This window comes from Panthera leo, chromosome B1 (assembly GCF_018350215.1).
Source record: "Panthera leo isolate Ple1 chromosome B1, P.leo_Ple1_pat1.1, whole genome shotgun sequence".
NCBI lineage: Eukaryota > Metazoa > Chordata > Mammalia > Carnivora > Felidae > Panthera > Panthera leo.
In genome coordinates, this window is record NC_056682.1 from 132,282,344 (window position 1) to 132,302,116 (window position 19,773).

General features: G+C 36.4%; 1 protein-coding gene across 3 annotated transcripts in view; it reads left to right on the top strand.

Moving 5' to 3' along the window:
* ABCG2 (ATP binding cassette subfamily G member 2 (Junior blood group)) overlaps window positions 1-19,773 on the top strand; it is a 130,934-nt gene that overhangs the window by 76,349 nt on the left and 34,812 nt on the right. For all 3 annotated transcript variants that reach the window (XM_042935935.1, XM_042935934.1, XM_042935933.1), the window contains exons 2-4: window positions 11,829-12,050; window positions 18,527-18,586; window positions 19,202-19,316. In XM_042935935.1, coding sequence (XP_042791869.1) covers window positions 11,848-12,050; window positions 18,527-18,586; window positions 19,202-19,316 — 378 coding nt within the window. In that variant the 5' untranslated portion in view covers window positions 11,829-11,847. The remainder of the gene's footprint in view (window positions 1-11,828; window positions 12,051-18,526; window positions 18,587-19,201; window positions 19,317-19,773) is intronic.

Genomic DNA, 19,773 nt, shown 5'->3' on the forward strand with positions numbered 1-19,773 from the left:
CTACCAATTCCACTAATTCTCTTTTCTAATCTGTGTCTAAACTGTTATTAAACTCATCTATTGATTTTTTTGTTTTTCGATATAGATTCTGGTTCTTTGGTGATAATATCCTTTTATTCATTTTCTTAAACATATTACTCAGTTATTTTAATGTCAATGTCTGATGATTCTAGTCTGCATTACCTGTGGGTCTATTTCTATTTTCTTGTTTTTAGAACATTAGGTTCTGTTAACTGGCATGTCTGGTAATTTTTTATTGAAAATTTGGATGATGATGTCTTTCAGAGCGGATTTAACTTTCTCCTTGCAGACAAATCAAGTATGAATGGATCAGTAGAAGTTGGTCTATTTCTGGGTTGCCTGTATTCCTGCGGCATAGCCTTCCTGGGACCTGAAAAGCTTGGGGATTCCAGCTGATAACTTGCAACTCCAAAGTTTACCTTCTTAGCCCTGGGAGCTATTAACACAAAATGAACAAACCTTTTTAAAAATTTCAGAGAGTCTTCATTTGGCTTTGGATTCAGGGTAATGCTGGCCTCATAGAATGAGTTTGGAAGTTTTCCTCCATTTATATTTTTTGGACTAGTTTGAGAAGAGTAGGTATTGGTTCTTTTTTAAATGTTTGGTAGAATTCCTCTGTGAAGTCATCTGACCCTGGACTTTTGTTTGTTAGAAGATTTTTGATTACTGATACAATTTCTTTGCTGGTTATCAGTCTGTTCAAATATTTCTATTTCTTCCTGTTTCAGTTTTGGTAGTTTATATGTTTCTAGGAATTTACCCATTTCTTCCAGATTGCCCAATTTGTTGGCATATAATTTCCATAATATTTTCTTATAATTGTTTGTATTTCTGTGGTATTAGTTGTGATTTCTCTCTCATTCATGATTTTATTTATTTGGGTCCTTTCTCTTCTTTTTGATATGCGTTTATCAATTTTATTAATTTTTTCAAAGAATCAGCTCCTGGTTTCATTGAACTGTTCTACTGTTTTTTTGTTTGTTAGTTTGTTTTTGGTTTCTAAATATCACTTATGCTCTAATCTTTATTTTTTCCCTTATTCTGCTGGTTTTGGGCTTCATTTGTTGTTCTTTTTTAGCTTTAGATGTAAGGTCAGGTTGCTTGAGATTTTTCTTACTTTGTGAGGTAGGCTTGTATTGCTATGTACTTCCCTCTAATGACCTCCTTTGCTGCATTCCAAAAGTTTTGGACCATTGTGTTTTCATTTTCATTTGTTTCCATGCATTTTTAAAAAATTTCTTCTTTAATTTCCTGGCTAACCCATTCATTATTTAGTAGGATGTTGTTAACCTGTATGTGTTTGTGGTCTTTCCAAAATTTTTCACGTGGTTGACTTCAAGTTTAATGGCTTTGTGATTAGAAAATATCTATGGTATGATCTCAATCTTTTTGTTGAGGCCTGATTTGGAAGTTAATATATGATCTATTCTGGAGAATGTCCCATGTGCTTTTGAAAAGAATGTGTATTCTGCTGCTTTAGGAGGGAATGTTCTAAATATATCTGTTAAGTCCATCTGGTCTGGTGTGTCATTCAAAGCCATTGTTTCCTTGTTGATTTTCTGCTTAGTTGATCCATTGCTGTAAGTGGGGTGTGAAAGTCCCTACTATTATTGTATTGTAATCAGTGAATTCCTTTATGTTTGTTATTAATTGTTTTATATATTTGGGTTCTTTCAAGATGGGGGCATAAATATTTATCATTGTTAGATCTTCTTGGAGTGTCCCCTTTATTATGATATAATGCCCTTTTTCATCTCTTGTGACAGTCTTTAGTTTAAAATCTAGTTTGTCCACTAAAAGAGAGAACTACACGCCAATATCCCTGATTAACATGGATGCAAAAATTCTCAACAAAATACTAGCAAATTGAATCTGACAGTACATTAAAAGAATCATTCACCACAATCAAGTGGGATTTATTCCTGGGTTGCAAAGGTGGTTCAATTTTTGCAAATAAATCAACTGGATACACCACATTAATAAAAGAAAGGATAAGAACCATATGATCCTCTCAAATGATGCAGAAAAGGCATCTGATACAGTACAGCATCCATTCTTAATAAAAACCCTCAGCAAAGTAGGGATAGAGGGAACATACCTCAACATCATAAAGGCCATATACAAAAACCCACAGCTAATATCATACTCAATGGAAAAATACTGAGAGCTTTTCCTCTAAGGTCAGGAACAAGACAGGGATGTCCACTCTCACCACTGTTATTTAGTACTGGAAGTCCTATTTTCATCAATCAGGCAACAAAAAGATATAACAGGCATCCAGATTGATAAGGAAGAAGTACAACTGTCACTATTTGCAGATGGCATGACACTATATAGAAAATCCAAAAGATTCTGATAAAAATTTGCCAGAACTGATACACAAATTCAGTAAAGTCACAGGATACAAAATCAACATACAGAAATGGAATGGAAGCAGGCAGCAGAAACCTGATGGGTTTTTCTGCTTTATAGTTAACATGTCTCTGGTGATCCTTTTGAGTGGCCGATAGAGCAAAGGCACTAATATTGTATATATATATATATATATATATATATATATATATATATATATATGGCAATTTCTCTAAAGTTTATCGTAAGTTGTTCAGCTTCAGTTTGCAGGACTTCAGGAAGAAGGGCAGTTTTAGTTCTTAATGATTTTAAGATAAAAGAATGGGAGAAGATAGGAAGCCTTAGTTTGGAGAGATAGCTCCAAATAGCCAGATAGTCAAAGAAACCAGAATTCAGGATCCAGCCCAGTTTTATAGGCAAACAGCAAACCCTCAAAGATAATTAATCAGAACTAGAATCTAACATCTATAAAGGTGTGTTTTTGAAATATAACCTTTCTCTCTAAAGTCACCTTCATTCCTGTCAAAAATAGCCCAATAAAGACTAATTTGTTTGTAAAATAAGTCCAGTTTTAACAAACTTGGCCTAATTATTTACCTAAGTATTTACATAAGTATTTATAGCAGGAATAGTAATTGAATATATAGATTCTTTTAAACCTGTTTTGTTGGAACTTTTGTAATGAATTTCAGTTTGAACCTTTGACATTTTTTAAGGCCAAGAGTGAAACCAAATACTTGCCATAAGATTCTACTATAATACCTATAGATTTGGGTGAATTCCTGTCTTCTTGAGGTCCCCCACATTTCCTGAGGTTCGTGCTTCTGTCAGGAAGTGATATTCTTTACTCGCCTGGTAAAGCTGCTGGGAACTCTGTAAGCACGGTATCAGGCCAACACCTCCTAGGGGCTTTATTGGCTCCATAAAGTCAATTTCAGTTCCTTAAAGCTGTCTGGTCATATCTGAGTCTACACATGTGTCTCTCAAATATGACATTCCAGTCAGAGCCTTGGTAATATAACCAGTGTTTCCAATGGTGTCCTGTAACAAGGAGAACAGATTCTTATTGTACTTTTGCAAATAATTATAATTGCCATGAAAGCAAGAATAATTATTGAGAGTTTCTAAATTCTGGAGGGTTCAGGTAGGGAGAAAAGATAAATGTTTTTATGTGTTCACAAAGGAATATTTTATCATATTTTTGTAAATCATAGATATTTTAAGAGAAGAAGTTTCCTTAAATCTGGAAGAGCAGAGAACCAGCAGTTTTAAACTACAGTTGTAAAAACTATAATCATTTTTTCTTAATTCACTTAGTCCCATGTTATTAATTTCTGTTTTGTTTGAGTGCAGTTTTTTTGGTTAGTCCTGGAAATTCTTAGTTTAGTTTTGTGATCTTAAGGGCATCAAAAAACTATATTTGTCAAAAGTCCTTTTTGTGAATCTCCTTGAAGATGAAACAGATTTTGTAAGAGCATCAGACAATAACTATAAATGACAAAAGACTCAAAGATGGAGATGGTTAAAGGTCTGATGAAAGTTCACTATAATACAGTTGACAAGGAAATCCAGTTATTTCTGTGACACATAACAGTTTAATGTTTCAATAATTGGAATTTGAAGTGATGACATTATACCAGGACATATTAAAACTTTAGGAATTTTCTATAATTTCTGGAACAGTTATATAGCATTTACCCACATAATACAATCTAAGAAGGTTTATCATTATTTGTTTGACAGTGCTTCCCATGTAACTTAACATCCAAATAAACAAGGCTAAAGTTTTTGTGAAAAACTTTATTTAGAATTTAAAGTTTTGGGAAGTTTGTTAAAAATATCAAAAAGTTCGAAAGCACATGCCTAAATAGGATTACAGATCATTACAAAACTTAAGTTTTAAGTTTTAACCAAAATGGCACTAAGAGATTCTATAGAAGATTAAATAATTCTTAGCAAAACTCAGCTCCTTTAATATTGACAAGTTTTAGTTTTCTTTGGTAATTAGAGACCTGATAAAAACAAATATAGAAACCCTTGTTTTTCTAAGCAGATAAAGAAAAAAAAATGTTGTAATTTCTTATCAAGAGCAGATCAATAATCTAAGTAAGTCTTATCTTTTTAACAGAGAGAAAAACCAAATTTTAATTTTATACTGGTGTACTTTTTTTCATTTTAGGTTTTTATTTCAATTCCAGTTAGCTAAGCATCTAGTATTATATTAGTTTCAAGTATACAATGTAGTGATTCAACAATTCCATACATCACCCACTGCTCATCACAAGTGCCCATCACCTATTTAATCCATCCTCCCTAGCCCTCTCTCCTCTGGTCAATATCAGTTTGTTCTCTCTAGTGAAGAGTCTGTTTCTTGATTTGTCTCTCTCTCTCTTTTTCCCCGTTGCTCATTTGTTTGGTTTCTTAAATTCCACATATGAGTGAAAACCTATGGTATTTGTCTTTTTCTCATGGACTTATTTTGCTTAGCATGAAACTCTATAGTTTCGTCCATGTCATTGCAAATGGTAAGATTTCATTCTTTTTATGGTTGAATAATATTCCTGTGTGTGTGTGTGTGTGTGTGTGTGTGTATATATGTGTATATATATATATATATATATATATATATATATATATATATCATATTTATCTATTCACCAATTAATGGATACTTGTAAATAGCATTGTTTTTTAAATTTCTCTTTCTGTTGCTTAATTATTGGTGTATAGAAATGCAACAGATTTCTGCACATTGGTTTTGTGTCCTGTGATTTTACTGAATTCATGTACTACTTCTAGCAGTTTTTTGGTAGAGTCTTTTGTTTTTCTATATACAGCATCATGCCATCTGCCAATAGTAAAAGTTTAACTTCTTCCTTACAGATTTGGATGCCTTTTATTTCTTTTTGTTGTCTGCTGTTGTGGCAAGGATTTCCAGTACTATGTTGAAAAAAAGTGGTGAGAGTTGGACATCCTTGTCTTGTTATTGATCATAGGGGAAAAGGTCTCAGTTTTTCTCCACTGAGTATGTTAGCTGTGGGTTTTTTGTATATTGCCTTTACGATGTTGAGGTATGTTCCCACTATCCCTGTACTTTGTTGGGAGTTTTTCTCATGAATGGCTGTTGTACTTTGCCAAATGCTTTCTCTGTGCCTATTAAAATGATTATATGGTTCTTATCTTTTCTTTTATTGATGTGATGTATCATGTTGATTGATCTGCAAATGGTGAACCACCAGGAATAAATCCCACTTGATCATGGGAATGATTTTTTTTAATGTATTGTTGAATTTGGTTTGATAGTATTTTGTTGAATATTTTTGCATCTATGTTCATCAGGGAAATTGTCCTGTACTTCTCTTTTTTGTGTGGTGTCTTTATCTGGTTTTGATATCAGGGTCATGCTGGCCTCATAGACTGAATTTGGAAGTTTTCTTTCCTTTTCTATTTTTTGGAATAGTTTGAGAAGAATAGGTATTAACTCTTCTTTGAATGTTTGGTAGTATTTACCTGTGAAGCCTGATCTGGGACTTTTGTTTGTTGGGAGATTTTTGATTACTGATGCAGTTTCTTTGCTGGTTATCAGGTCTGTTCAAATTTTCTATTTCTTCCTGTTCCGTTTTGGTAGTTTATGCATGTCTAGGAATTTATCCATTTCTTCTAGGTAGTCCAATTTGTTGGCATACAATTTTTCATAATGTTCTCTTATAATTGTATTTATGCGGTGTTGGTTGTGATTTCTCCTCTCTCATTTGTGATTTTATTTATTTGAGTCCTTTCTCTTTTTTTGTTAAGTGTGGCTAGAGGTTTACCAATTTTATTATTTTTTTTAAAGAATCAGCTCATTCTATTGTTTTTTTAGTTTCTATATCATTTCTGTCTGCTCTAATCTTTATTATGTTCTTCCTTCTGCTGCTTTTAGGTTTTGTTTGTTGTCCATTTTCTATACAAGTTTACTTTTAAACTTGTTTATTCTGAGCATAGTCATTCCTGACCATGCATCAAATTCTTTTCCCCTTCACAGACCTTCTACAACTTTCCTTTTCTTTTCGACTTTGCCGTAAGCTTTCCCTCTGTAAAACAATCAGTCTTATTTTAGGACAAAATTATTTTTTTTCTCTCAACAAAAATGTATTCTCATTCCTTATATCTTTCTTGCACATCTTCTACTTTCCTACATACAGAGTTGCTTTCTTTGTCATTTCCAGCAGTCTCCATTACATTTAGCAGAATTTTCACTCTTAGAAACCTTAGTCTTCAGTGAAAACTAAGTAGTTAGGATTTTGAACTGTTACACTAGAATTCTTTACATTGGCAAATTTATGAACACATTTCAGTTTTTGGAAACGTGTTTTTTTCATAGTATAATTTTCAATAAAGGATAAAATCATTTAGCAGCAGATCTAAGTATTTTTAGTTTCTCGGTAATAATACAAAAGCAGAAAAGCCTTGTTTAGTAATAAATGTTTCCGGATTTTATCTTACTTGGAAAATTAGATACCCAATGAATTCAACCCAATTTTTCATTTAGCCTAGCAAAAGTTTTAACTTACCAGAGATTTTGAAAGCTATAAACCTTTTTATGTATTTAACCTATTTGCTTTTAACAATTACCCATGAGAACTTCATGAGACAGACAAAATCCAATAGCATTTTAAGTTATTTTTGCTGACAAATTACAACAGATAGAACACGAATTGAATAAATTCCGGTAGAATAAAAGCTGATTATTATATTTTATATTGATAACTGCAAAAACGTGTCTATTTTAATTAAAGCAGCCACCTTGAGTTAGCTTTAATACCGAATACGTTGCACCTGTGTTCACTTGAAAGTCAATCAGTTTGTTCCTGTTCTCCACTGTCAGTTTTACCTGGGGCTTCTGTGGGGAAGTCTCAAGTGAGTGGTTTAAGTCCAAGGGAGCCCTCGGGCCTCTTCATGCTGATTTGGAGCTGCTCCAGTTTGGACCTTCATAAGGAGGGGGCCCAATAGCTTGCGGTGCTTTGTGCTCCTCGACAGTGACGGTAGGATGAGCAGGAGTGGATAGCGCACGAGGCCTTGGTGTAGGAGCCGCCTGTGTGCGAGACCCGGATGGTGGTACAGTAACAGGACGGGGCGGAGGCGGCAGGAGTGCTGCTGGCAAGGTCAGACGCATAGTCAAAGTTTGGACTAACTTTACTTTATCTCCGTCTCCTGTATTTTCCTCCTGCAGAACCGGCTTTTTTTCTCTGCTTGCTTTTCAGGCCACTGGAGGAGGTGGAGGAGCAGGCAGTGGGTTGGTTAGGCATTGGTCCTGGTGTTTGTGTTTAAGAGGTGTTTTTAGGATTTGCGGTGTCTGCCTGTCTTGCTCCCTTTTTCTTCATTTTTTATGACTATTGAGAAGTGGGTCAGGTATCTTAAGTCTTTGTCTATCCTTATTTCTTTGGCCCATCAGTTGGGTTCCTTGCTGTGAGGCATCTTTATTATGGAGTAACGTAAAAGCCAGAATGTAGGGAATTTTATTCCAGATCATGTGAACTTGAAAAACATTTGAGTTATTTTTATCTTTCTGAGTTCTAGAATGCCCAGTTTCTAGAGCTCTTGCTTTTAAACTAATTAAATAGAACTCCTTTACAGATTAATTTTAGCAATACCAATTGGAGGTAGAGAAAATACCTCATCTGTAACGCATATAGACATTTACACAAACAAGGTGCACACATAATTAGCCTCTGTTTCAGTAATATTTGTGGAGAGGACATCTAAGACCCAACTTCCAAATATCCTCCTTTTATTAAAACAAATCTGATTGCAAGACAGCAGGATACTTTCTGGATCCATTAACTAGTTATTTTCCATTTCCAGTAAGAACTCGGTCGGTTTTGTCCAAAGATATGAAACGCTACAGCAACGAACAAACCGAATGAAGCCCAGAGTACCTTTGTGAGGGTTGGGTCCTCCCCCAAAGCCAGGGGTTCACTGGTTACACCAAATGGCTCCCTAGTTTCTAGCTGCTTGGTCTTATAGCTGGCTTTCTCTCATAGTGTACACAAGAAAACTAATCCAGACATGTCGAAGAACTGCATTTGGGATTTGAGACTCAGGTTATCCTTAAATTTCCCCATTAGTAAGCACTTGCCGTGTGTAGTCTCCACATGTATTGTACGTACAGCCTGCCAGAGTTTCCTGTGGGTGGTTGTTGGTTTTCCAGCAGCGTTAGGCTTTTGAAGCACGGTTCCCCATTCGTTTTAGTTTCAGTTTTATTTGTAGAATAAGGCTTGACTAAGATCTAAGGATATCAAGTGTGGTGGGTTGAGAGGGTGCTGCTTGTGAGAGTTACTTCCAAGGACCGTGATACACCTTCTGATGTCTCTGGATTTCTCTCAGTGAGGTAAAAACCATCGAAGGGGCTGGGAGCACTGGATGATCTGTCTTTATGTCTGTGTCCCTGGACCATCCAATCATTAATTACCTTATTAGATGGAACATTCCTATGGGACCCCTGCAGGTCTTGAGGAATATCCTCTGACACTTCCATTACAGGCTTTCAGTCATCTGAAAGGATCATTTGGCCAGAAGTAGCAAATGTCCTTGCTGCTTAGAGCTGAGTGATTCGGTCTCTCATATTTCTAACCAGAAAATTTACTCAAGCCTTACACTGAAGGTCTAGCAATTAGTATAATGCCAAATTCAAACATCCAGCCCATCAATTCCAACCCCTGTAGGTTATTCCCACCTGAGATCATTCCTGTAACTCTCAACAGCTTGAATAAAAGTCAGGACCATCAACTCAAATTGAGGAGGTGCAGATATCAGGAGAACTCACCCGATATATCTATGAGGTGCTGGGAGTTCACAGGGGTACCTGTGCTGGTACCCAGCGCCTGAGTTGCTCGGAGGTCTTGCGAGAGTTTCTCTAATATCCTGTCCTTCTATGCCAAGTAACATTGATGCAAAATGAACAAATCTTTTTAAAATTTTTAAAGAGAAAAGGAAAGACGAGCCCAATTTAGCACAATAGCCCAGGATACATAATCTTGACAAAGAAGAGAGTGCTTTGGGGAAGGAACATTTGGTGCAGTGTTCTACATGTTTTTTTACATGAAGAGTTACACATCATGATGAAGAAGGGCATTCCAGAAAGTTACAGACTTTATGTTTTCAGCATGTGCAAGGCTGTATGATTTTAATCTTATGGGAACCAAGAGGTTTCTTTTGTTTTTCCTATCTGTATGTTTGATGTTCCTTTTTGGTTGTTTTTTGAATGAAGCAGACATGCAATGTGTGCTCCAGACAGAGGTAGAGCCTATGCTTTGAGGTTTTGCCAAGTCATTTTGACCTTGGTGGGAAATGTAAAGTATAGCTTCCCTGAGAGCCCAGGAGCAGGGTCCACAAATGTTAAAAGTTAAAAATTTTCTTTATCATTGGCTGCTTAAATATTTGCTCAGATTTTTAGCCTCTAGCAGCTTCTTTCTGCCTGTTTTTGTTTTGTTTTGTTTTTTTTTTCTGAAATTTTCCCCATGTGTCTGCAATTTGCCTTGAGAGGAAAGGGCACAGAATGCTGGGTTTGCCTTTGCATTCTCTCCTTTCCAGGATTTTGGTTCTGCAACTCCTAGCTGCTTTGGTTACTCTAATCACACAGAGCTCTTCAAATAGTTGCATGTTACATTTTATCTACTTTTACAATGTTCTCTTTGGAGGATGCTGGGTTTGGAACAGCTGCTCCATCATAGCCAGAGAGAAAGTTCTTCATGGATAACTTTCATTTTTATTTATTTTTTAAAATTTAATTAATTAAATTTATTTTTCTTTTAGAGAGAGAGTGCGCGTGAGCAGGGGAGAGGGGCAGGTGGGGTGGGGAGAGAGAGAGAGATTGAGAATCCTAAGCAGGCTCTATGCTCAGCATGGAGCCTGATGTGGGGCTCCATCCCACAACCCTGGAATCATAACCTGACCCGAAATCAAGAGTCAGATGCTCAAGAGACCGAGCCACCTGGGTGCCCTGATAACTTTGATTTTTAAAAATTAAAACTGGGATGTCAACTATACTCTAACAAAACAGAACACTAAGTTGATGGTCATTTGACATTTCAAACCTAGTTCACAAGCTGTTAAGTTCATCTTAACTTTAGTCTAAATCTTTTAAATTTTTTTTTTTAACGTTTATTTATTTTTGAGACAGAGAGAGACAGAGAGAGACAGAGCATGAACAGGGGAGGGGCAGAGAGAGAGGGAGACACAGAATCTGAAGCAGGCTCCAGGTTCTGAGCTGTCAGTACAGGAGCCCAATGTGAGGCTCAGACCCACAAACCACGAGATCAAGACCTGGGCCAAAGTTGGGTGCTTAACCGACTGAGCCACATAGGCGCCCCTAAACTCCATTTATAAACTTAATACTCTGTTTTTGTTCTAAATTCTATACCTGCTTCATTATTGGTTTGATTTTATTAATAGTTTTTCTACTTAATTCTAAAGCTTCCTAGAAGTTAAATATGTTCACCCATCATGGAAATGATTATGTCATCTCAAACAGTTTTGGAGCTTCTCTTCTTGGCTGATTGAGGGAGCGTAACAGACAGGGATATAGAGTCTGGAGCAATAAATTCAGAGAAATTTCTCTTGTCCCTGACTGCCTGGATTAACTCCCTTTTTATAATAATAACTATATCAAGAACCCAAAATGAAACAACAAAAACAGGTGATGGTAATCATGTGGTCTGCCCCTAATCTTGAGATGTATCGTAATATGATTTTCAAACCAGGCAAGTCTAACTCCCACTTATCTTTTTCCTGTTTTATGAGTTTTGATTAATTTTCATTGTCTGTATTTACTTATTAGATGTTTAATTAACAACTAATTGAAGTTTATGCATTTGGAGTTGTGTCTGCCCCCCTAATATAGGTCCCATGGTTGTTCTTTTCACAATATAGCCTGTTCATTGGAAATGGAACTATTTATTGCATTGTAGTTTAAAATCGACTTGTTTTTAAAGCATGTTTAATAGTGTATTTTATTGAACCCACTGTACCTAAAATATTTTTACTTAAGCATGTAAAAAAAGGACTAATCGGGTATTTTACATTCTTTTAAAAAATTTAGATCTCTATTTTTAATTTTTCTGAATAGAGCTAAAATTGACAAATACCATTACATTGGTTTCAGGTGTACAATATAATGATTTAATATTTATTTATATTGTGAAATGATCACTGTAAGTCTAGTTAACATCTATCACAAAGTCACAATTTTTTTTCTTGTGATGAGAACTTCCAAGATCTGCCGCCTTAACAACTTTCAAACATACAGTGCAGTGTTATTATCTGTAGACACCATGCTGTATATTACATTTCCAGGATTTATTTATTTTGTAATTGGAAATGTGTACCAAAATGACTTGTTTTAAGTGTACTGTTAACTGGTATTTACAATCTGATTTATCTGGACTATCAACTTATTGTTGCTTTTCCCTCTACAGAAAGGCAGAAACTCTCCAGATGTCTTCCAGTAATGACGAAGTTTTTATCCCAATGTCACGAAGAAATACCAATGACCTCCCCACGACAACCTCCAATGACCTGAAGACATTTACCGAAGTAGCTGTGTTAAGTTTTCATAACATCAACTATCGAGTAAAAGTGACGAGTGGCTTTCTTCTTGGTCGAAAAACAGTTGAGAAAGAAATATTAACAAATATCAAGTATGTTCATGAACTTGTATTAAAACAGCTTTATTGACCTACAGTGAGCTTGACAGGTTTTGCTTATTGCAAATAAAGGAATTACATTTGTGTACAACTCTATACAGACATACAGACACGTGCTTTTATTTCTTGTGGCTGAACTTGGAGTGAAGTGGTTGGATCCCATATTAGGTGTGTGGTTAACTTTAAAGGAACTGCCAAATTGGGAAAGTGGTTGCTCTATGTGTATCAACTTTTGTTTGAGAAACTGAACAATTAATGTGTCGTTTAATTATTTCTGGGTACACCCTGTGGTTTACTGAATGGGAATGGCTGTATAATTTACTGGTTCTTGGTTGTGGGGATATAATTATCATCTCTGAACTTTAGTTTTCTCATCTGTGGAACAGAGAGAAGACCTGCTATTGTACCTTATGAGCCAGACACTTTTCGGTACTTATGTCCTTTATGTCCTTTATGTCCTAGATGCAAGAGCCAGGTAGTGGAAATGACAGTATATTGTAAAAGTACTTTGGTTTTCAAATACACTTGTTTTAAATGAGTGTTCCATTTATACAGTAATTTGTACCATTTACTTAATGCTTCTCCCCATTATATAGGCAGACAGAGTCTATTTACATATAAGACAAACTATGGCTTAGCTTAAGTGATGCAGTGGAATTCCAAGAGAAATTAGGAACCAAATCAATACATTTAACTGTATTTTAGAATCCAAATCAGTACAAAACTATGGTTTTCATTCTCTTCATCCAGGGCGAATGCATCATGTCGTGGTGGAGTGGGCGGTAGAGTGGGGAGAGAAAAATGAGCATTTATGTAGAATCTAGTTGGTCCCAGATATCTCTACTCTTTCACAAATGATAGCCATCAGGGTTTTAATGTTTTTCTGATGTCTACAGAAGTGAGCTTGATTTTTCCTGTCTGTGGAGGGGGGAGTGAGTCTAGGTATGCTCAGACAGCATAGTCTGTTTGTTTGTTTAATAGGAGCAATAACTACTCCTAGACAAAGAAAGTAACTTTTTCGGGCTCTTTTATCTGTGGGCAGGGAGACTCTGGGGATCTGAGATCGACGGGGTTACCAGGAGGCCAGGTGCTTTGTAGGATTAGATAGAACTTTGTCCATGGAGTAATACCTACTGTCAAGCTTACTTCCTTGTTGCTTTTGTGTGTTAGTTGAGAAACCCTGAGTAGGAAAATAGGAGAGGAATGGTAGATGCAAAGTTTCCTTTCTGAAAAGCTGATAATTTTTTTGTGGAACATCATAATCAAGAAAATGTTGGTCATGTGGTGCCTGGATGGCTCAGTCAGTTGACTGTCTAACTCTTGATTTCAGCTCAGCCCACGATCTCACTGTTTGTGGGTTTGAGCCACATGACCGGCTCTGCACTGACAATGTGGAGCCTCCTTGGGATTCTCTCTCTCTCGCTCTCTCTGTCCCTCCCTCACTTGTGCTCTCTCTCTCTCAAAAATAAATAAATAAACTTAAAAGAATTAATACTCAAAAAAGAAAATGTTGGTCACTTCAGATTTTGTGCTAAGTGGAAGGTAACAAAGGACCTGAATATGTGCAGGTTGAATAGATTTAAAATGCGTGCTGTGCAAGCATATATTTATCTTGCTTATGTTTTAAAACTACTAGATTTAGTAACTTGGTACTGTAAAAGTGTCATCTGTTCAAGGCTTCATAAAGTTTTATGGTTCACTGGTATGCATTTCAGCAATGGATGAGTTCATCCTTGCGTGCAGAACTAGGTTCATAAAAACTCAGTCAAATCTTGTAATTCTTTATAATTTTATAGTTAAAAGGACAGGTGGGATTGGTTTCCTTGTTTACTCACATGTCTGGTTTAGGGATCACTGAGAAAGGTCATCCCTGTTTTTGCTGCAGTGATTCTTATGTTTCCCCTATCTGTTGATTTCAACTAAGTAGAGTTTCTGGGATGGGGAAAGATTGCTTCCATAAACCTAATTTTTGATTTGTGTTTGATAGCACTGCCATCATTCACAGTAGTAACTGTATTTCAAGAAATCTGATGAGAATCTTGAGTTTTGTTTTTCCTTTGGACATTTTGTAATCTCATTTGTAGATCTAAGTAACTAGAACCTGATTTCCTCTGTCGGGGGAAGAAGACAAAACAAAATCTGACTATTAGCATTCAAAAAGGTAAGATTTTACTTCCTCATGAAAAACCTTTTTGTTACACTTAGTTTGTCCCCATATCCAGTATTTGGGCTTTCCTTCACGAAGGTTGAAGATCTATGGAAAAAATAGTCCATACCAGTAGATGTGTGGATATTTTTTAATCTCCAGGGAAATTTGTTATACTGTTTCAGGATTTTTTTAATTTATAATTTATTTTGACATAATTTTAAAAAGTTTTGAGGTTTATTTTTCAAAGACAGAGAGAGACAGAGCTTGAGTGGGGGAGAGGCGGAGAGAGAGGGAAACAGAATCCAAAGCAGGTTGCAGGCTCTGAGCTGTCAACAAAGAGCCTGATGTGGGGCTTGAACTCATGAACTGTGAGATCATGACCTGAGCCAAAGTCAGATGCTTAACTGACTGAGCCACTCAGGTGACCCTATTTTGACATAATTTTAAACTTAAACCTTGCACTTTTTACTCAGATGCCCCACCTGTCAACATTTCACTGCATTTGCTCGTTACTTTTACTCTTTATATACCCATTATCATTAGTATTTTTCTAAAAGCAAGCTGTCCATATGGTGTTTTATTATCCTTAACTCCTTTGGTGTATGCTTTCCAGAAATAAGGATCCTCTTTTATATAGCAACTCAGTCATTGTTTTGGAGCAGCCCAGGGGAAGTGCAGCCTCATAGTGAATGCAGTGGTGGGTGCTAAGGGACTGTCCGTCAACCATGCCTTTAACATACTTAACTAACCACCACATCATGTGTCTTTTGTCTCATCCAACCTGGTATTTTTCTGTCTCACCCATGAACCTTGATTACTTAGTCATGTTGGTGTCTACCAGCCTTTTCCGCCGTAATGTTACCATTTCTACTTTGTAATTGATAAATACTATGAGGGGAGATACTCTGACATTATTCCAAAACTGTAGTCCTCATTAATCTTCAACCCACCAGCTTTAGCCCCCATTGATTCTTCCTTCCCAAGTCAGCAGTAACAATCACTATGATAGCTATCAAAAGGTGATTTTTCTGTTTTCATCCAACTCTTCAGTATGGATTAGATTGTAGTCTACTAAAAGAAAAAAAAGCTCTATTCTTCCTTTCTTCAGTCATTTCTTTATATCAGTATAGACTCATGGATTTCATATTCAATACCATTCAATAGAATTGCATTATTATCATTATTCTTCTTGATAATCTTACTGTTCCTGATTGGGTCAGTGGGAGACCTTTGCTTTTTTTACCTTGTTCTTTTGATATATTTTCTCATTTGAGTATTTTCTTGGCACAGCAAGAAGTTTCAGACTCCCTGAATACTTACCCTGCTTCAGACCTGGAATTAGCTGTTGTTCCTTTTCATGGAGGATGGTATTTATAAACCAAGATCTGGGTGTTTGGAATGTTCGTTGCCATTGGGATGTCATAGCTTCTAGGCCTTCTCAGTGGGTAGACCTAGGGAATATATATATATGTATATATATATATATATATATATATATATATATATATATATATACACACACACATACATGTACCTAAAGCTTTCTATATCTGTGTATATAGATTAAAACTCATGACTTCTCAGTAATACCTTCAATTCTAATTTTATACCTAGGGTTCTTTCTACATTTCTATCTTTATAAAATATCTCAAAAAATAAAAAACCTGGTTCTCATTATCCTTAATATACTTACTGATTTGCTTACTTTTCTTATTCCTTAATATAAGTAATTACCCTGCCCTCTAGCTGTCACCTCTGTTCCTTCCATCTCCCTTCACAGCCTGTGTTCTGTTACAGCTGTCAAGAAGTTTTTCCTACTTCTTGACATTTTTTTAAAGTTTATTTTTATTTTTGCAAGAGAAAAAAGAGAAAGAGTGCATGTGTGGGGGGTGGGGGAGGGGGAAAGAGAGTGAAAGAGACAATCCCAAACTGACAATGCAGAGCCCGACATGGGGCTCAGTCTCACGAACTGTGAGATCATGACCTGAGCTGAAATTAAAAGTCAGACGCTTAACCAACTGAGCTCCCCAGGTGTCTTTTGACATTTGTTTTTATTGAAAACTTTTTTTTTTTTTAGCTTTCCTGTAAGTAACTGTCATTTATAAAAATGTAGAGACTCATTTATTCAATACATTTTAAGTGTCTATGAGGTGCTTGACATTGTATATGATGTTAGTGACACAGTTATGTCCTCTGTTCCAGAAACCTTCTAGTCTAATGGTGGATTCATACAAGTAGAGCACTTTACTCTTTAGAGGGACAGATAGGGGGATTAGAAGATACCATGAAAGCCCCTAATCCTAAATTGGAGGCCCAGGGGAATGAGAGAGAGAGTGAAGAGTGTGTGTGTAGAACAAGGTAGGGAGGGAAGGTAGCTCCAAGCAGTGGGAATGGCATGGACCTCTTCATAAAATGAGACCAGAGGATTAACCATTATGCACTAAAATGTGATAGATGTGACATGAATCCTTTAGCTAGGTTTCATTTGATGTATTCAATGATCTACCCATTGTACCACTGTGCTGCATGCTATGGTGGGGTGGGGGGTGACACAAGATTGCACCATCTTGTTGACAAAGTTTTACAATACAGTGAGGGAGATTTTCCTGCATGTACATGCTGTAAAGCAGTAAATAAGGGTGGGAAATGAGTTCGGAGGGATGATAGTAGAGTGGAGGGCAGGGTGGGGAAACAAGGGGATTGTAGACCATAAACCAGAACAAACATTAACAGACTTTCTATAAAGGGCCTTATAGTAAATATTTTCATCTTTATGGGCCATACATCTGTGTTGCAAATAGTCAATTCTGTCACTGTAGTGTGAAAGCAGCCATGGACGTAAATGAATGAGTGTGGCTCTGTTTCAATGATACTTTGTTTATGAAAACAGAAAACAGGTGACCAGCTCTTTTTTGCTGGCCCTTGGACTGTAAACTCCAGGAGGCCTAGGACTTTGTTCTATTCTCTGTCCCATGTCCTAGAAGAGTGTCTTGTACATACGTAGTAGTCACTGGATAATTGTGTTGAATGAATGGAGGGAGAATTAGCCACTGCTCCCAACTGGAACTCTTTCTTGCATTTGTGGTTGTATGTTATTGTTGTTTTCTGTAATGCTAGGGTTTAGTGCCAAAGTAAGCCCAGCTTGGGGACCTATAAAATTGTCCTAGAACATTCACATTCAATTTTGGGCTAGTCATTTAGGATTAGTTGGTCTTTACTTGAGTAAATATTTTTAAAACCTGGAGATTTTTTCTGATAATGAAGTCTTAGTGAATGACAAGCTTATTTCTGGTCATTTTAGAAACAGTTACTAGGTAGCTATTAATAAAGAAGATGAATCAAGAGCTACAGATAAATGCATCTTGAAAGTTCACTCAGCCAGTATGTCTTTTTACTTTTGGGGATGGGGGGAAGAGAAGAGGTCATTGAAAGAATAAGAGATTTTTCTGTTCTACAGCTTGTTCCTAGTTTACCAAACTCATTGTATTTGTGCAGTGTTTCTGTGCGAGGCACCATAGTTGAGTAACAGAGTGAAAGCTACATTTCACCCTAGCATCCACCAGCCATTTTACAGTTGTGACAACTTAAGTTGTCCCCTACAGAAAGTGGCATCTATCACTTCTACACTGAGAATTTCCCAGTCCAATTACCTGAAACTTTATAAGGAAGAAAATGATACATATTGAGAATATATATTTTACTATTTCTAATTTAGTAAAAAATTTGTGAGGGTTAAGAACGGGTGATGTGTTTTTTGTTTGTTTTACCTGTGAGGTGCTTTATTCTAGCCATTGACTTTCTACTTCAGATATATTGTTTTTTAGTCTGAGTAGATTTAAGCAGTGAGAACACTCTTACTGGGGATTCTAGAAGTCCATTGACTTGTTAATTGTGTAGAACTTGACTAAGTAGCAAATGAGGTGACTTGAAGATAATGTCACTGAACATTAGTTAAGACTAAAGGTCTTTACACTGTGTTTGGGGGGATAAATGTTAACAGAGATGTTTCACTAGACTCTGCTACTTTGAGGAAACTTGAACTTCCTTGTGTCCTTTTTCAAAAAATATAAATGATTTAGAGAAGAAGTGAAAGGAATTTAGAGGGACCCAAGCCATTTTTCTTAGATGTCTTGAGTATTGATTAACTTCGTTTGTATGTGGGACTTATGTTAATTGACAGTTCAGTGTCTTTTTCTTTTAAGAGTTGGTTTGTGCTTGTTTTTTTTTAATCACTTTCATTGAGTGTATTAAATGCAGACCCTAAATTAATAGAACCAGTTTTGAAACAAGCTATTAAATTGGTATGTCTCTGTGTTTACAGTGGCATCATGAGACCTGGCCTCAATGCCATTCTGGGACCCACAGGTGGAGGCAAATCTTCGTGAGTATAATAATATAAGTCAGCTTTTTCTTTGCAGTTTAAATGTGCTTTTCAAGATTATTTTTACATGAGCATGTATTTGTTGAGCATTTGTAGCCTATCTAGTCTGGTTCTAGGCTCTGTGGGTAACGTGCAATAGTGCTAGCTTGTGTTTGTTTCAAGGACCGGGAAATCTTATTTGGTCAGCTTACTAACAGGACATGATAACAGGACATGATTGGCATACAGCTGTTGGCTATGATTTGAGCTATGGGGAGAGAAAGGAGGGAGAAAATATAAAGTGGGGAGATGGAGCCAAAGGCATAAGTTAAGGCCTGTGTCTTAGACAAAGGAGCACATTGCTTGCCTTGAGACCCCCCAAGGTCACAGCCTGGAAGGTTCTTTCGGAAGTCTGTGCTGGATCAGCCAACAGTGCCTCGGTTTCATGTCTTTGGGCTTTATTGTAGCATATACTAAATAAGGGAAGGTAAGAATTTAAAAATATACATAATTTTAGGTAATCTATAGACTTTCTTGATCAGTTAATTTTCTAACTTGAGCAGAATTTGGATTCAGTGGAGCCGAGAGATACAGCCTGAGTTGGAGAAAAACCACAACGTATATGTCCTCTCATAGGTTGTTAGATGTCTTAGCTGCAAGGAAAGATCCACATGGATTATCTGGGGATGTTTTGATAAATGGAGCACCTCGACCTGCCAATTTCAAATGTAATTCAGGTTATGTGGTACAAGTAAGTATTTATGCATTTTTTTTTTTTTAGCTTGCTTCTATTTCTATGTGGGCAAGTACCTTGGCTGATAGTTCAGTGTACTTCCAACTGACTATATGACATGCTCATAGAACCAGTTTTCTTTCCACCAGCTTTTCATAATCCCCCGTAAGATTCAGAGTAGTGTGAAATGAAAAGGCAGGGAGAATCTGGAATATAACCATGGTAAGGGCAATGGTATCCATTCTAGTTATCATTTCCATAAGACACTACTGAATTCCCTTTTGGCCCTACCTTCACCCCTGTCCTTCTTCGAGCTTAGAAAGATGTTCTGGTAAATCCTGTATAAAGCAGTCTGACATGTCTGCTGGTAATAATCATAATGACCTGTGTCTCTTTGGGTGTACCGATATAGAATGAAAATTATGCCATCAGGCTTTTTCAGCTGTCTATATGTGAAGTTGTTGTCATTTGTATG